This window comes from Phycodurus eques, chromosome 11 (assembly GCF_024500275.1).
Source record: "Phycodurus eques isolate BA_2022a chromosome 11, UOR_Pequ_1.1, whole genome shotgun sequence".
Lineage (NCBI taxonomy): Eukaryota > Metazoa > Chordata > Actinopteri > Syngnathiformes > Syngnathidae > Phycodurus > Phycodurus eques.
Window position 1 is genome coordinate 1,837,710 of NC_084535.1, and position 19,549 is coordinate 1,857,258.

The 19,549-nt window shown below is 42.7% G+C and overlaps 1 protein-coding gene across 3 annotated transcripts in view; it reads left to right on the forward strand.

Moving 5' to 3' along the window:
• gfra1a (gdnf family receptor alpha 1a) overlaps window positions 1–19,549 on the forward strand; it is a 70,891-nt gene that overhangs the window by 3,778 nt on the left and 47,564 nt on the right. For all 3 annotated transcript variants that reach the window (XM_061690627.1, XM_061690629.1, XM_061690630.1), the window contains exon 3: window positions 4,664–4,744. In XM_061690627.1, the coding sequence (XP_061546611.1) occupies window positions 4,664–4,744 (81 nt within the window). The remainder of the gene's footprint in view (window positions 1–4,663; window positions 4,745–19,549) is intronic.

The following is a 19,549-nucleotide window of genomic DNA, read 5'->3' on the forward strand; positions in this document are numbered from 1 at the left end:
CGTCTGCATCCGCAAGTCAACATGACACATTGTTACGCACTCAACTCTGCTGACTGTGTCAATATGACACATCTTACTCATCTTACTGACTCATCGCAGCTTTTTAGAACAAAAACACCACCTCTTTTGTCCCTTTGGCCCACTGTACCCTCCCTTGTGTCTGGCAAAAAGGGACAGAATGTCAGAATGTACGCGTAATATATCAGACACATCATAGAGCTGGGTGACATAATATATTTTTTTTCCTCTTCTGGGATTTGCTTTGTTTTTCCTGATACTTTAGATTTTTTTTTTCCCAGCATTTTTTTCCCAACCATTATCTTACTTCATCTTGCACAGAAATAAGATAAGATAAGCGGTTTATGTTTACAGATAATGGTAAAATAAGTTTGTACTCTTGGTTTAAAAAAAAAAAAGTGAATGTCAAAACATGTATGCAAACATGATTCTTGGTTTAATAACATTTTAAATGTTCAACAATTTGTCATCATAAAACGAGCCGTCAAACGGCATGAATAGCAGCGTTAAAACAGGAGAGTATATTGTACGTGGCGCTTCAAAACCCGATATGGCTCGGTAGGCGGGGAAGAATCTTCGACTGTATATTTATCGCATTTGTCCATTTCTGTCGCTTTTGGCCGCGTCGCTCGGTGTGCGGCAGGCCAAAGTCGTCAATCCACGCTGACTGTGCTTTGGTAAACTAGCTTCACTTTGCAGTCATGTTGTTAGTGTAAGCAGCACATGTTGGCGTTGAAGTGCTTTTAGGTATGGAGGTTGCAAAAAAAAAAAAAGAACAGTGTAAAAAAAAAAATTGTCCTGACAAAGCTGTTTATTGGCGCAGCCTTAATGACTACTAGAACTACTGCTACTACTATAAATTTTTTTTTTTTTACTTTTTTGAAATGTTTCCTCTCTTTGAACCAGGGCTGTAATAGTTTTAGATTTTTTACTCTACAGCGGTTCGACAATTTGTGTATTCACATATTTGCAGATTTTTTTGGGCGAACCTAACATGTTATTCGCGGTGTTGTTTTTTTACCAATCTCCCGTTTATTTGTGTTTTTTGGTTCCGATAACCCGCTTTTTGCATATATTTTTTTTCAAGGCAATTATAATGTTCGTCAATTATTCGCGGATTTTCGCAATCAACCTTCATTTTTCATTTTGACCTTTGTTTTTCAAATTCAGTTTGATTGAATTAGTTTCGAGAGCAAGTTTGAGTTTTTATTTGTTTTCATTTTTTTTTAATGCTTAGTTTTAGTTCAGAGTTTATGAGTTTTAGTATTAGTGAGCCGTACAGATGTCGTAAAACTGGCCGAGCCGCAATAAATACAAAAGAATCCGAAAAGCTCATGGATGAAATTAATTGACAAGACGAAAACAAAGGAAATTTTCGCTGTAATTACAGTTCGTTTGAATGACTTTTGTTAACATAAAATGTTGTTTCAGTTTGTTAGCGGTTTTATTTTTTTCCCAAAGACTCATTCCTTCATTTTATTTTGTTAACGAAAATGACTTTTTAATTGGAGTGATTTTGTGAAATTTGGTTTAATGTGTAACCTCGCTGTGAAGCCACCACGCCCAACTTTTGCCGCTGGGCACTTCCAAGAAAGCCGGATGACGGCGCCAGTGCTCAGTTGGGTTCCGCTTGGCTTCACAGTGGCAGCGAGTCAACCCGGAGCAACAGCGCCTCACCAATATAACATCCACACGTCTCTGTTCACTTGCCGCAAAATGGCGGTTGCGTGTTGGCAGCGGGGACTTGTGATGATGGGCGCCGTCCCTCTGGACCAGCAAAGGGTTGCTGCTGGTTTGGCACCAGTTTTGTCACTTCCAAGTGTCTGCTTCTGTGGTTTTAAAACAAAACAAAACAAGAAAACAGAGATTTGGCTCTCGCTCCAAACCAGCGCGGGCTGGCACCAGCTCAGTTTGAAAAAGGGTAAACGTGACCCGAACCTTTCCGAATTCACAGTTACAACAGAAGTCGAAAGATAATGATGCGATCACATTACAATAGTTTTCATTTGTTCCATACTAACTACAGAATCTATTCACGAATCTACACTATAAAAGGTGAAATATTGTCCTTGTGATGTACAATCAGTATTTTAATAAGGGAAATTTCTTCATAAAGTAATAATAGCTTTGTGCATCATGATTTAATGCTTCAAGTCAATTCATTGTGCTGCTCCTTCGGGTGTGCCCGCCTTGGCCACCAGGGGCAGTATGATACAGTCGTGCAGACACAAATAAAGAATAGTTTCACAACTGCTGTGACTCAGTACGCTGCTGTAATATTTGCCGTTCTTCACAGAGGATGAGTCTCGTGTTGTTGTCTGTCTACATTGGAACACCGTTTGTGTTCAAATATCCGTTGCTTAAAGGGTTATAACACTGCGACTATTGATGCGATCCGTTAGCCCAGGGTCGTCCAAACTTTTTCCTGCGAGGGCCGTATACAGAAAAATCAGAGGACGTGACGGCCACATTGCTCTCCTTTAATTGATTAAACACACGAAACCCACTTTATCAAGTTTAGTTTTTAAGAAACTATGTCAAAGCTTTTGATTAAATGTGATAAAGCAAAGAGTTTAGGATTTTCCAGGATTCCAGGATCCATAAATCCCACCAGAATTCATACACAACAGTGATCCCTCGTTTTTCGCGGTTAATGGGGACCAGAATCCCCCCGCGAAAGGTGAAAAACCACGAAGTAGGATTTACCGCCCCCTAGGAATTTTCGTGTATGTGTATCTGGGTACCAGAATGTTTAAAATATGTAAACAGTATTTATACTTTATTATTTTTTTGATATTTTGGAAAAACCCGCGAAGCACTGAAGCCAGAAAACTTGAAGCGCGAAGTGGCGAGGGAACAATGTACACTGTATTCTATATTGAGCAGCTCTCGACATTCAGAACCAAAGCAAAGGCAATCCGTAGAAGGCTGATCATTTTTAAAGCAGTTAATTGATGGTCGGGCCTTGGCAAGGAGCGGAAAGTGGAGCAAACCATTTTAGCTTCTAAAACTGAATTATGAAAATGTTGTCACTACTTAGTTGTAAATATAGTTTGTTTGCATCTTCGCATATCTAGAAAAACTCCATATGAAATCATTTTGTTAGTCGTTGCGGTAAAAATGATCAGAAGCATCGCAATTACCCCCCCACCACCCAACACACACACACTTTTTCGAAACCCTCACAGTATATGCCACAGGGTGCAATAAAACACACAAATGGCCCTCGGGCTGTAGTTTGGACACCCATGCGCGAGCCGGTCAATGATGTTTTCCATTATGTGTTAGCATTAAGGTAGCAGTGGCATTCTTAAGGCAAAGTTGTTTGATTATTTTAAATACGCAACATGCAATTCTCTTAGTTTGATGTTTAGTTTGACCTCAGCTGGGAGAGGCAATGAACATCCTCTTTTTTTTTTTTTTTTTTTTTTTTTTAAATTGTTCGTCATCTGCTTTTTATCTAACCGAAGGAAACCCAAAAATTTATTCAAATGAGAAATAAGATTTTTATGGGTGGAAAAAGAAATCGGTTTTGTGTCCATATTGTCAAAAGAGAAGAAGTCCGAAAGTAGCGCCGTCTTCACATCTACCAGCAGTCCAGTGCCGTCATGACCAATCACTGGGCTTCCCTTCAAAATCGACCCCCTCTCGCCACCTTTTACGCGCTCCAGCGGAGGCGAGACGCACTTTGACCTCCGCAGTCACTTTCTGCGGGCATAATGGAGCTTTTTCAGCGCTGCCCAGTTCCAGCTTAAAGGCTGCATCACCGCTACAAGGAACAAGGAGGAGGATGGATAGTAGGGGGGCGGGGTCATTCTGTGTGTGCGTGTGTGTCGGGGGGGCAGGGCGGCACGCGTGGGGTGGGGTGGCCGACAGTAAACTCCATCCCCCGTCCCCGCGAGGCGACTTCCACTCGCGCAACGCCGCTGACCAACCTGCCTAATCAAGCGTGAGGCCACGGGCCAGCGTGGTTATCGACTGACCCAAATAAGCGTGTCACACGCACAACCGTCGTGAACGACACGCCAATATGCACGGCAGACATTTCTACACATCGTTGTGCCAGGCCTGGGAATCGCTGAGTAACCTGTGATCGGATATTATTGTGATAGTTTGGATACAATTCTGATCGCGTCACGATGCGGCAATTGCGCGACGGTCCGTCTCGTGGGAGAACAGCACGTGCGATACGTCATGTGATCCACGTAGGGAACTTATTGAAGTGAAATGCTTTTGTTTTCAAATGAACAAACAAATATTTAGAGAATATGACAAATATCAACCAGACGTGAGCTATCAGACAGTTGAAATATCAATATTTGATCCAGCTGTTTCAATACAGTATTGTTAGGGATTAGGATAACTGTATTCATGTAACGGTATGTTTTATTATTGCTGTTGTAGTTTCCATTGGTGTCTAACTGTACTATGTTAAAAATGTTACAAGCAACAAAGTATGATTTAAGGTGTTTCTAATATTCGTGCCCTCTCATGTAGCGACATAATGAAATCAAAATATAAGCGTTATTATCTTTGCGAAGGCAGAGTAATTGCATTAGATCATGTCACTAGTTGTATTTCATGAAGTGTCTGGTGGCTTTCCTCTCCATCGCGTCTGTCTATAACTTTGTGTTCTTCCTGGCAGGTAACGACTTTTTGGAGGATTCTCCCTACGAGCCCGTCAACAGTCGCTTGTCGGACATTTTCCGCCTGGCCCCAATAATCGGTGAGTCGAGCCCAGACCGTCCACCCCGTCTCTCGCCTTTCCGGCCACCGCTCTGCGCCGACAGCCTCCCGTAGTTTGTCCGGCGTTTATCCGCACCCTATCCCCTATCACCCGTGCCGCCTCCTCTTCCTCGCCGCCGCCCGATCATGCACGCCGCAAGGAAGTGATCCCGCATGGTGGAGATAACTTCTGAGTCTCATTGAGCACTGAAGGAAGATTGGGTGAAGGTTGTTCAGATAGCAGCGTTGTGCTTGTGTGTGGGAGTCGACCAGCGATGGCAAAAGTACTCCAGCCATTCATTTTCTGTAGCGCTTTTCCTTACGCGGGTCGCGGGCGTGCTGGAGCCAATCCCAGCTATCTTCGGGCGGGAGGCAGGGTACGCCCTGAACTGGTCGCCAGCCAATCGCAGGGCACATAGAAACAAACGACCATTGGCACTCACATTCACACCTACAGAACTGTGAGGCAGATGTGCCGGCAAAAGTTCTCCAGTTGTGGATTTCAAAAGGGAGTTTGCAGTGTTTCGACAGCGAGCAAGATTTGGATGTAGTCTCACTTCATTAATTTGCAAATTCCACGTCGCTTCCAATCTGAATCGTCACAGCTGCGAGGCTGGCTCCTCCACCTTTTAAAGGCAGCTCCTATGTTCACCCTTCTCGAGCTCTGTCCAATTCCTTCTCTTTATCATTTTTTTAAAAGGTGGATATTCCGTCATAGTTTCAGCAAAGCCATTTAAACTACAAGAGGGGCCAGAGATGGCAGATTTTTTTCACAGATTATTTTACTCCTGAACTACTGTCAGATCATTTAGCAAAAAATGAAAAAAAGGGATTTTTTTTCTCTAAATTCCAAACCTCCACTTTCAATAAAGGTACAAATGTGTAGAAGTACTGATTCAACTCCTCCATTTGAGTAAAAGTAAAACAAATAAATAAAAAATACAAACTCTGAAAAGTACAAAAGTAAAAAGTAAAAGTAAAAGTTGATCATAGCACCGTGAAATGAAAACATGCAAAATAGTTTCCCTCTTTTATTAACTTGCATAATGCTACTGCTAAGAAGTTAAAAGAAATTACTAGGCACGTTATCAAAACAATACTTTGTCATAGGTTTACCGAACATTGGGAACAAATAAATAACAAAAAAATGCTAAATTAGCTAATAATAACAACTGAAAAGAGTACCAATTAGCTGAATATTTTTTTAATACCAGAAGCTGAAAGTATTTAAGCTCACACAACACACAACACAAAAACAAAACAAAAAACCTCTTGAAGAAGGCCATGGATGAGGAATGTCTTCTTCTTGGCTTCTATGAATCGGACTTTCCTTTTCTGTAGTTGCATCTTTTAATGCTGCGTCGTCATCTGTGGATTTTGAAAAGGTAACGAGCCTATTTTGACCAAGCAAGGAGTAGAACGTTCAAATATCCATTTTCAAATGCAGGGAGAACAAGTAAAAAAAAAATAAAAATAAAAAATGTCAATAAAATCAATACTCAACTAGGGCTATAACTAACAATTACTTTATTATTTTGATAATCAATTAATTGTCGATTAATGGATTAATTGTTGCCCTTCCATACTCCAGTAAAGGAGAAACACCTGAAAAATCAACTGAAGTGCAGTAACCAAATCTTTCTACTTCGTTGCGAGTTTGTGTGTGCGTGCGTCAAAGCCACGATCATCCCTAGATGGCGATGTTCTGATATTTGTATATTCTGCCCGGCCTCACGAGTCGTGCGCGATCGCCGCTGCAGGCTAAGACGGACGGACATATGGAAGACACGTCAAATCAAAGGGACGCACTCGGCCTCCTCATCCTCCACAACTTCCTTTTAGCCTCACAGTGGGCTCGGGTGCCCTAAAAACAACAACAATGCTCTTCCTACTCGTACGAGTGACATCATATCGTGGGTGGCCGGAGAATAAATAGCATCTAAAGCGGATGTGCGTACCACATTGCTATTTTTAAAATGCCAGCAGGCCCCACACATGACGATAAAACAAATCAGCTAACACGGCTCATCACAGACGAGAACAAGTATAGCATAGCCAACAAACGGTCAAAAGCGCACAAGCACACAGGTCGAGCATTCTGATCAAAGTCAGCAAAGGCCCAATTATAGGACGTCTCTCAAAGATGATCGCGAGTGATTGTCGCGTGGTGAATGATGGGTTAAAAGTTACTTTTCCTCCCAGATCTGGCGGGAAAAGGGTCGTAGTCGACAATGGTAATTGAGCTCAAGCAGTTTGTGTAGGTAGCGATTAGTTGGGCCTGAAGCAATCGTGCATCCGTCTTGCATGGTTATTATCGCTGTAGTTCAAAGTGGTCTTACACCAAGGAAGCTAATTCAGCAAGCTAATTGGGCCTGAATGAATTGTGCATTCGTCTTGTGTGGCTGTTATTGCTGTACTTCAAAATGGTCTTACACCGAGCTGTTTTCTCATTTACATTCTTTTTTAAAATGCATATGGCAGCCCATTTGGGCAGCATGCTAGGCAGCTAGCTAGGCCTGAACCACGCTTGCTGTGCGTTTTTCCTTTGGCCTCACACTTGGCACTTTTGGGTTTTTTTCTGTTTACTTCTGTTTTCATTTATACACCAGCCTATTTAGGTCGCAAACCAGTTAGGCCTGAATTTATTGTGTACTTTTGTTATGCTTTTTTCCCTTTTGGTTGAGCTCCAAACGATTTTCCTCTTTCGGCAGCCTTTTTAGGCAGAAAGATATTTGTTAATTGTGCAATGTTGTGTTTTTGATTCTAATGCTTCAAAATGGTCTCACACAAAGCTCTTTTCCTGTTGACTTATTTTTATTTTTACAGCAGCCCATTGAAGCAGCAAACTAGTTAGGCCTGAATTAATTGCGTACTCTTTTTGTGTGCTTGTTATTTATTTAGTTGAAAGCGGTCTCCCGGCAAGCTCCTTTTCCTGTTGACTCTGCTTTGATTCCTCGAGCAGCCCGTCTAGGCAATCGCGCACATTTCCTGTTTCTGCCAAGTAGACGGCCGGCTTTGAAACGATGTCGGGCCGCTGCGCCAAAGAACCTTTTAAAAGAAAATCTCTTGAGAAGAAGTATGATGAGAGAAATGTCAAAGTCAGGCTAAAAAGTGACATAATGGAGTGTCTGGGCAGCGGCCAGACTTGTCGGGCTGCGGCTGCAAACAGATGAGATTTACATTAGAGCTTCCTCAAAGTGCCACTCAGGAATATTCCTGCAGTTTTTTTTTTTTTTGTTTGCAAGCGATAACGCAGCATCCTCAAGGACCTTGTGAAATAAACGGAAAGGTTTTGAAGGTTTGTCACAAGACAGACTCGAGGGCAGGGGCGGGAAAATGTTGTGCTCAAGAGCCATGTTTATGTAAAAATTTTTGAGGAATATTTTTAATTCAATTTTCAGGTCATCAAAGATGCAAATATTGGCGATTCTCATCCCGACCGCTTCACAGGCGACTGCGAACCGCTCCAGCGAGAGTTGGAGATCGCGGCCTGACAATGGCTGGGCTAATACATACATTTTAATTAACCACCTGGATTAAAGAACGGAGCGGGTGGTATGTACAGTATGCAGCCCCCCGGCCCTACTTTTCACACTCTTGCTGGAGTTTGGATTAGCCTCCTTGCCGCCTGTACTTGGGAGCAATTTCTTTTTCAAGCTGCATGTTTGACAAGCGTCCCTGCAGGAATTACAAAGCGCTTCCCCGGCTTGTTAAGGAGGTTCTCCCCCCCCCCCCCCCCGCCCCCCTCGCTCCCTCGCTCGCTGTGTGTTGACGTGTGTTTGTGTTGCCCCCTCGCTCCTTAATCTGCGTCTTCCTCTTCCCCGTCGGCTGGCTGGCTGAGCTTCACCCACTCGACGTGTCGACACTTCAAACGCATCGCGGAAACCGCCGTGCATGAAACATCTGCTATGGGGGCGGCCGCCAGAAGCCGGAGGGCTGGCGGCGCCGCTCCGACCACGCTGGCTGCGCAGCAAGTCCTTCTCAAGAGGCCACTAACTCATTTTATATATATATATATATGTAATATAACACACACACACACAACAACATTTTTATTATTATCCATCATTGTTATCTCAAATCAGCTTTCCCCATTGGAATGAATGGAAATGCCATTAATCTGTTCCAGCCTCCCCCGACAAAACAACAAATCATTTTGAAATGTTTTTTTTTTTTTTTTGGTAAGGTAAATATCACTCTGTAATAGTGTACTTGACCAAAACATCGTAACAACATAACTAAATGCAATGTAAATAATGAAGCAGTTTGTGCGGCTCCTTCTGGTGGGCGGGACTTGGCCACTGGGGGGCAGTGTAATGCAGTCATGCAGACAAATAAAGATGAGTTTCACGACTACTTTAATTGAATCAGTAAGCTGCAGTAACATTAGTTGTTTTTCGCAGTGAATAAAGAATACTTCGGACGCCCGTATATTTGTGGTTCGGCATTCCTAGATGTACTTATTCGCGGAACCTCCGCTCATTCAAGATATATTTTTTTTCTAATCCCCTCGATATTCTTGTTTTTTGGCCTGATCCTTCCTGCTTTCACCTGTTTTGCCAAATGCGGAAGTAAGTTACGCTTACACTGGATTACCCCGGTATTTGATTGTTGTTATTTATGCTCTCCTGTCCACAAGTTTGAGGGTCACAACTTTTGTTCAATTTCAATATAGGATTGTATGGGGGGGGGGGGGGGTGGCAGGTAATATATGTAATATAAGAAAAAAAGTTTGATACAGATTGTCAACAAATCCGTTTAGGAAGAAACCTGAAGTAGACACACTGTATTTGCTTAGCAGGCTGCCAAAAATTGTTGTGGGGTGGGGGGTGAATCTTATACTCAGGCTTTTGACATTATGGGCTGCGAATGTGTGGAGATAAAACTGTGTGTGTGTTTGTGTGTGTGTGTGTGTGTGTGTGTGCGCTCATGGGAGATAAAGATAAAGTCAGGAGGGGAATGCGGAGGAGTTTCTAGAGGCAGAAACAGGATTTGCTTTGCCGTGAAGAAGCATCATACCTGATCTTTCTAACTTTTTTTTTAAATTTACACTTGGCTGACTGACGACATGTTGAGTATTTGCTATGCTTCATGGAGGCTCACATCAGCAACTTACTAGTTCACAAGTTGAGCGCGTCACTTTACCTGTCATTGCTGTCCAACTTCATGTCACCGTGGCTCATTTGGCCGAATTTCCTTGTCGGACTTCGTCAGTGTACGAGTTCTGGAATTCACCCAAAATGGCTGCTTCAAACCCAAATGTTTGAAAATCTGTGATATGATGGTCAAATATTGACCCCATATTCTACCTACTGTATACTAAATAGCGTAGGCAAAAAAAGTTTGGTAATTTAGCCTCCCTTCCCACTGGTGCGAATAATTCCAAATTCTCTAATATGAGTTTTTCCAAATTCAGGCGTACACACATAAAACTGATGGGTGTCCTTGGAGAAATGTCTCTCTTGTAGGAGTTCCCTGAACCCAAAAACATTGAGAGCACCACCCTCGCCAGACAAAAATCAATCTGTGTCGACAAATAAAAAATTGATTTAGGATGAGGCCGTCCCCTGCAACGGCTGATTTAATTTAGCAAGAAAGGAAATGGGATGTTCCGAAAGTGCGATAATTGTTGATCCTTGGGGTCTTTGGATGAAGGCATGCCACAAAAGAAAATGTTAAGTCACCTGGGGACTTCTTTAAATTGCAAACAAACAAACACATCATTTGTCTCCTTTATAATGAGTTAGATTTTCCACATCTCGTTAAAACCAGATAATTTGAGTAAGGATTGACTTGTTATAAGATTTTAAAAAGTGGACCCCTGTATTGTAATGTAAGACACGATCCGTCACGTAAGAAATATAACAAGATAAAGCAGAGGTTGAGCTGGAAGAAGAAGATGACGACGACGACGACGACGAGCGCCTAAAAATAGAAAGGCTCTGGCGTGCGGGCAGCAAGTTGACCATCAGCACATCAGAACTTGATGGACTCGCCGGGCCGTGAAAGGTGAGATGTTCACACAAACAGCGCAGCTTCACTTCCGGCTGATCAACTCATTGATTTGCACCTTCCGTCGTCATCATCGTTTCCCAGAATAGAATCATCTTGGCGTCAGTTCCTTGAAGCTGCTGTGACATCATTCCACTTAACGCTGCGGCGCTTCGACTGATAATCCTTTCACGCTGACGGGGGGGCTTTACTTTGGAATTTTAAATGCTTTCACACTTTCACAAATGACCATGTTGTGCGTCAGATTCAAAGTATACTGGCAGTCTGGTGTAACAATGACAAATTAACATTTATTTATTTATATATTTGTATAAAAGCAAAACCTTTTGGATGGCCATTTGTTTTTTCCAAGCAAAAGGGCAAAAAACTGATTAAAATCAGAAATGTCATTTTGATTTTTAAATTAAAAAATCTGTGCTATTTCTTTATGACAATATCACTAATTCTAAATCCATCTATAAAATTGAGTTGGAGATAAACAACTTTTGATTGTCATTTGCTTTTTCTCCAAGCAAAAGGGAGGGGAAAAAAATAAATCAGATTTTTATGAAAACACATCGATGTTTTTTGTTTTGTTTTTTTATCTAACCTTAAATCTTTTTTTCTAACCTTAAATCCATCTACAAAATCAATTTGATGAATACAAACATTTTTGTCATTTACTTTTTCTAAGTGAATGGGGGGGGGATCGATTCAAATTTAAAATGGGAATTCTCTGAATAAATATCTGAGATTTTATTTTAAAAACCATATCCCTTATCGTAATCCATCCATAAAAATGTTTTGAAGCAACAAGTTAGCCACAAATTACCCTGTTGTGCGCCAGATTCAAAGTATAATGCCAGTCTGGTGTAACAGTTACAAAGAGACATTTATTGATTTATTCATTCATTTTTATAAAAGCAAAACATTTTGGATTGACATTTGCTTTTTCAAAGCAACAGGGGGGAAATCAATTAAAATCAGATTTGGGAGTTTTATGAGGCCATATCACAAATCCTAAATCCATCAAACACATAGATTTATAAGAAAATAATGTTTTTGATTGTCATTTCTAAATAAAGGGGGAAATAGCGATTAAAATCGAAATCAGAATTTGTGAAAAAAATGGCGATTTTATTTTTGAGGCCATATCATCCAGCTCTTATTCCATCTATAAAATAAATTACAAAAATTTAAAAATACGCCTTTTAATACCCCAAAATAAAAAACGTCCTTCCGTCACTGCTGTATTTGCATGACGATAGAGTTAATTTTGATGTTTTTGCGTAGATTTTATTTTTAAGGAAAGTTCGGTCGGCTTTGGAGAAATCATCATCCGACGTCGCCCGTTTCGGCATCCCCACGGCCGTCCGAGTCGGTCTGCTCTCCTCCTCGCCCAATCAATAGCGCTGCGTGTTAGATTGGAAACTTGAGGCCGTGTCTACAAGAATCTATTGATTTTTCTCTCTACCCCCAACCCTCCCGTTCTGCATTCTCTGCTCCTCTGCTCACGGAAGCTTCCAAAGCGCTATTGGTCAGCGGGGGCCCGCGATGGACGCTCGCAGCTGGTGGAGAAGGAAGCGGCCCTTTTGGGATTCGCTATCACTGACCTTGTCTCCTTGACGTTCCTCTTTTCTTTCTTTCTATTTTTTTGGGGAATACGGGCAGCCAAGCGGCGCTGATGCGGGAGAGGAGGAGTCGTCAGCAGATTCACAGTTCGATGCGGTTGTTGCTGAGGATTTAACGCAGCGATTCTTAACTGGTGGCTTGGCTCCCAAACGGGGGTCGCGGACGGTTTTCAAAGCAGAGTTCCTCATGTTGCCAAACATTTAAGAGCATTTTCACTGATCTTTCAAGACCCACAGAATATTGTGCTCTGTGTCAATATAAGTATCGGCCCTACCGGAAGAAAGAGCAGACTCTTTTCTTTCACCAGAAAAAAAGTTTGTTTCTAGCTCTTTCCATTCTTTAGTAATCAACAGTAAAACATGGGTTGATTTCACCCAAAACGCCCATTTCTAACCAAAAAGTTTTTGGTGAAAAGAAACAGTGACTGTGACGCTAATGTTTTTTGCTTTTGTGACACCATCCATTTTCTGAGCCGCTTCTCCTCACACGGGTCGCGAGCGTGCTGGAGCCTATCCCAGCTATCATCGGGCAGGAGGCGGGGTACACCCCGAACTGGTTGCCAGCCAATCGCAGGGCACATACAAACAAACAACCATTTGCACTCACATTCACACCTACGGGCAATTTAGAGTCTCCAATTAATGCATGTTTTTGGGATGCGGGAGGAAACCGGAGCGCCCGGAGAAAAGCCACGCAGGCACGGGGAGAACATGCAAACTCCACACAGGTGGGGCCGGGGATTGAACCCGTGTCCTCAGAACTGTGAGGTTGACGCTCTAACCAGTCGTCCACCCTGCCGCCCTTTTGCTACACCTCAAACTATAAAACAACAAAAACAAAGAAATGCTATTTATGACAAAAAAATTCATATCTTTACAGATACAATGAAGAAACCCGCCATGAGCGATGCTGACATGTCTCAAGTTGAACGTCAGTGGCTTTTTTAAATTGTGTTCGCCATTCTCTTCAACGACTGCGTCATGTTTCTCACAATTGCGACACACACTTTGTGCTACCTACCGACACACATACCCTGTTTGGGTGTGAGGCTTTATCTGTATTTTCAACTCAAAAGCTGTGTTGATCTCAAATCCAAAGCAATGCAACGACGCCATCTACAGGGATCTGTCAGTCAATGTTATGGTTTAAAAGCCCGAATCTCACAGTCCAGCTGACCAAGCTCGCCTTCCACTCCTGAACATAATGAACAAAATACTGTACTTGATATAGATATATATATATATATATATATATATATATATATATATATACACGCACACACACACACACACGTCCTTGGCAGCAAATGGCAGGATTCCGGTTGACAAATATAAACGTCCATGGCAGCGACTGAGTTAAAACAAATAAATAATTACCTCTGAAGCTAATTTGACTTCACATTGAGAACAGTTCTTCCAAAAAGATCTCCAGCTGCTTAATGCCGCTCCCAGTTGACGTTTGCTGTCAATCTAAATATAAAACAAAGTGAATTACACATTGTTGTGTTTTTTAAGACAAGTTACAACGATACGTTTGCCTTCAAGTCAGCTGGCTTAATGCCAACACACAAATGGAAATGCCTTAGACAGGCTAACAAATAGCATTGTTACTCGCAGTGTTATACCGTGATAAGCAATGGGTAGTTGAACACAGACGGTACATATGACAACACTCACAGGCATATATAATTTATGAGCTGCGAAAACCAACTCATGTTACTGAAGGTTACTGAATCACTTACAGTAGTTGTGAAACTCTTCTTTGTTTATGTCTGCATCAATGTATAACCCAAATTCCGATGAAGTTGGGACGTTGTGTTAAACATAATAAAAACAGAATACAATGATTTGCAAATCATGTTCAACCTACATTTAATTGAATACACTACAAAGATATTTAATGTTCAAACTGATCAACTTGATTGTTTTTAGCAAATAATCATGAACTTAGAATTCTATGGCTGCAACACAAGCTGGGACAGGTGGCAAAAAAGAGTGAGAAAGTTGAGGAATGCTCATCAAACACCTGTTTGGAACATCCCGCAGGTGAACAGGCTCATTGGGAACAGGTGGGTGCCGTGATTGCTTCCCTGAAGTGCTCAGTCATTCACAAGCGAAGATGGTGCGTGAGAAAATAGTCCCAACAGTTTAAGCACAAGGTTCCTCAACGTACAATTGCAAGGAATTTAGGGATTTCCTCATCTACGGTCCATAATATCATCAAAAGGTTCAGAGAATCTGGACAAATCACTGCATGTAAGCGGCAAGGCCGAAAACCAACTTTGGATGCCCGTGACCTTCGATCCCTCAGGCGGCACTGCATCAAAAACCGACATCAATGTGTAAAGGATATCACCGCGTGGGCTCAGGAACACTTCAGAAAACCAATGTCAGTAAATACAGTTCGGCGCTACATCCGGAAGTTGCAAAACTTGAAACTTGAAACTCTACTATGCAAAGCAAAAGCCATTTATCAACAACACCCAGAAACGCCGCCGGCTTCTCTCGGCCCGAGCTCATCTAAGATGGACTGACGCAAAGTGGAAAAGTGTTCTGTGGTCCAACGAGTCCGCATTTCAAATTGTTTTTGGAAATTGTGGACGGGGCAAAGAGGAAAAGAACCATCCGGATGCAAAGTTCAAAAGACAGCATCTGTGATGGTATGGGGCTGTGTTAGTGCCAATGGCATGGGTGACTTACACATCTGCGAAGGCACCATTAATGCTGAAAGGTACATACAGGTTTTGGAGAAACATACGCTGCCATCCAAGCAAAGTTTTTCTCACGGACGCCCCTGCTTATTTCAGGAAGACAATTCCAAACCACATTCTGCACGTTTTACAACAGCGTGGCTTCATAGTAAAATAGTGCGGGTACTAGACTGGCCTTCCTGCGGTCCAGACCTGTCTCCCATTGGACATTTGTGGCGCATTATGAAGCGTAAAATACGACAACGGAGACCCCGGACTGTTGAACAGCTGAAGCTGTAAATCAAGCAATAACGGGAAAGAATTCCACCTACAAAGCTTCAACAATTAGTGTCCTCAGTTCCCAAACGTTGATTGAATGTTTTTGAAAGAAAAGGTGATGTAACACAGTGGTAAACATGACCCTGTCCCAGCTTTTTTGGAACGGGTTGCAGCCATCAAATTCTAAGTTCATGATTATTGGCTAAAAACAATAGTTTATGAGTTTGAACATTAAATATCTTGTATTTGTAGTGTATTCAATTAAATATAGGTTGAACATGATTTACAAATCATTGTATTCTGTTTTTATTTATGTTTAACATAACGTCCCAACTTCATTGGAATTGGGGTTTTATTACACTGCCTCCTGGTGGTCAAGTCGCACACACCAGAAGGTGCCGCAGTGAATTCACCATGATGCACAAATTGTTTAATTCTCCATCCATCTATTTTCTGAGCTGCTTCTACTCACTAGGGTCAAGGGCATACTGGAGCCTATCCCAGCAAATATCAGGCAGGAGGCGGGGCACACCCCGAACTGGTTGCCAGCCAATCGCAGGTCACATACAAACAAACAACCATTCACACTCACATTCACACCTACGGGCAATTTAGTGTCGTCAATTAACCTACCTTGTATGTTTTTGGAATGTGGGAGGAAACCAGAGTGCCCGGACAAAAACCCACAGGGAGAACATGCAAACTCCACACAGGCGGGGCCGGGGATTGAACCCCAGACCTCAGAACTGTGAGGCATACGCTCTAACCAGTCGTCCACCGTGGCACATTTACAAAATTGGTTGGTGACTTTTCGCGCAAAAAGGAAAATGCGGGACCCAGAATCTGATTTATCTGGGTTGAAGTTGTCGGTGGTTTTGGAAAGATTGATTTTGTGATTGCCCGACTGCACCGTTTTAGCAATCACATCATCATCATCAGCTTGTTGCATTTGCGCCACGTGCCGCTGTACAGACCACAAGTCTCTGTGGTGTACTTCACCATTTTCTCATGTAGTCCATCATCTGTTATTGGTACGGCTCTGTTGCCATGGAGATGTTTACTGCCGCAGTCAGGAAAGGGAAGCAATGCGCCATGTCCACAAATTATTACCACCAGGTATTAAAAACACTATTATCCAGTTGAAATGCTTTAGCCCATCAGGCTCTAATTTAAGGAAAAGCTCATGAAAGTGTCACCGGCTGGAATTAGTTTGGAAATGACTTCTTTTATTCCTGAAATTCATCTCTGGAGATTTAGAACCCTCTTGAAATTGTTTTGTTTTTTTGTTGTTATTACTCCCAGGCCAAATTAATCTCCAGTTTGAAGGGTTTCCCATATGCAAACTCAACGCTTTTGGTAGGCATCCTGGTGAAAATGTACCTTTGAAAGACTTCGCCCCCTCCAGAATTTTTATTTTCCAAATGTGAAAGTGTGTACTAAACAGATAAACAACGCTGAGTTTGTTTGGTACATGTCACAGCCTAAAAGTTGGCTTGGTAGCGCCGCCAACATTTTTTGAAAAGTAATCTTCACAACCCAATTTGACTGAACAACATGAACTTGATCTATCATGAAAAAGTCTCAACAAGTCTGCCATTTAGGTTTGAAGTGCCCAATTTAGGGGCATTCTTTAAAGGTGAGCGCATCCTCGAGATTTTGTCCGAGTGCTAGCAAATTTGAACCGCACGTGCGCAGCGGACGGGCAAAGCGGAATTGCACATTTTGTCCATTCGCATTGAGTCCATCTGGCTTGTGAGGCCTCGTTCATGGTTGTTTGTCCCAGCTATATATTTTCTCATTTAAGTATTTGTTACAGTAGTAAATTAAGACATTTATGAGGTATTAGTTTTCAAATCGTGCTTAATTTCCATTCAAATCCTTGCGAAGGTCAAGCATTCCAGCTACCTTTTTCTTAACCCCCCCCCCACGGCGCCACCTGTCAGCCAGCCTCCTAATTGATCACGTTCCCACGTCACAACGGTGGCATCCGGCTGTTCGGCGTTCCGATGGCAGCCGGGTCGCCTGTCCGACCGCCGGCTGGGCTCACGGCGGGCCAAGAAAATCATTTAGTCGAAGGCGAGCAGGTTTGAGCCCCTCCGAGAGACCTTTTATTGGATGCGAGGCTGCCGGGTGATTTGTCATCATTAATAAAAGCGGCTGACAGCTCCAATCAGCGGGAGGTGGCCCCGCGCCAGGTCCGGCAGGTCTGCCGCCCGCCGTCGCTTTGCCGTGCATGCAAATACGCCCGATTAACTTTTTTAAACACACTGTCGGCGGTGTGGAGAAACTTGAGAGCACATTATACACATGCGCGCGGTCACGACCAAAAGTACTTGAAATGAAAATGGAATCATTTGAGAACCAGTGGTTCTCAAACTGGAGAGTGAAAAAAAGGCGGAAAATTCCAACATTTACAGGCAGTGTGAAAACAATTGGCACAGGAGTCTTTTTCACACAGGCTCAAATTGATTATCGTTGATGTATCAAATAGTTTTCGGACAGTGACAATTGCTTTCAACACGACGGGACAAGAGAAGCGAGTGTCAGGTGTGGAACCTCACACCACGGTGCGAATCTTCCACTTTCACACAACTGTTGCGGCTTCTCGTTTTCAGATAATAGCATAACATCAGCTGCGGTGACGAGTTTGATGTCGAAAATAGTTGCAGTAAAAATTGCTTTCAACACAACAGGCAAAGACAAAAACAAGTGTGAGGTTTTAAAATCTCAAACCCACGATTCCTTTCACAACTTGATACAACGAAAAATGCAGGGTTAACATTTTCCCGATCCAAAAAGGTGTAAAATGTCATCTTTTACAGGCACTATCCAGAAGGGAAAACCACATTTCGTTTAGTTTTAGGCTGTATTCTCATAATTCACGGCGTGTTTAGCGAAGCGTGGTAATAATCGTGCCGGTCAGGGTGCCAAGTATCCACGGGGAGGTGCGTCAAGTCGCCGTCGGCCGAGCTTTGCGAGCTGTCAGCCGCACAGTCGGCCGGCGGGATTAAAGCATCAGCCTCAGGAGGCTTTGGTCTTAATGGAATTTCCTCTAGAGTGGACACCGCGCGGCTATTCTTTGATTAAACATCCTCGCTCGCTTGTCGCTTTCCCACAACAACTAGCAGGACGAGAGTATTTCCTGTCATTTTTATAACTAATGTAGCTTTGCGGCTGCACGGTGAACAACTGGTTAGCGCGTCTGCTTCACTGTGTGGAGTTTGCAAGTTCTCCTCGTGCCTGCGTGGGTTTTGTCCGGCCACTCCGGTTTCCTCCCACATCCGAAAAACATGCGTGGTAGGTTGATTGAAGACTCTAAATTGTCCGTAAGTGTGAATTTGTTGTTTGTTTCTATGTGTGCCCTGCGATTGGCTGGCGGCCAGTTCAGGGTGTGCCCCGCCTCCCGCCCGAAGATAGCTGGGATTGGCTCCAGCACGCCTGCGACCCTTGGGAGGATTAAGCGGTTCAGAAAATGGATGGATGGATGGATGGATGTAGCTTTGCATTGTTTGTCTTTGAATGCAGAAGGCTTTTGAGAGGGGACGTTATGTAGAAGAGACGATTGTTTTGTATACATATCGTTGTGTAACTTGAGTGACTGCCCATCCATCAAGTATGAAATGAAACAACTTAGTTAATATTCGTTACCGGAGTATTTCTCAAACTGTGTCTGTGAGCTTTTTAATTTAGCTGAATTGTGGCATCACCGTGGGGCTAATTTACATAATTGACGCCGTTAAAGGCACGCATCCGACACACAAATATGAGAGTATGTACAATAATTGCACTTTATAACAGTTTTTCTTTATATTCATGTTTCATATTGGGATATGGTATTCATGATTGATGTTCATGTTTGCTACTGCGTTTGTAATATTTGTAATATGTACTTGAAAATATGTGCCTTGGCTCAATAAAGTTTGAGAAACACTGATAAAGACTCCTCGTTTCGATCACAAAGCGCAGCAATCTCCCGTAAGCGAACAACACAGCAGCCTATTTTGTGTCAGCGTTTGCCCGCTACCACGTTAAATGAGGTCATTGATACAAACATTTGCATTTGTTTCATCTCTGAAGAAATCTATAGCCGCCCGGCCCCAATTTGCCAGGCAGCTTGGGGAAGCTTCTATTCCGGGCTCCTCGTTTGCTGAGCTCGTCCCAATCGATCCGCTCTCCTCACAAACAATTGTCGTCTTTTCAGCCAGTAATCGAGGA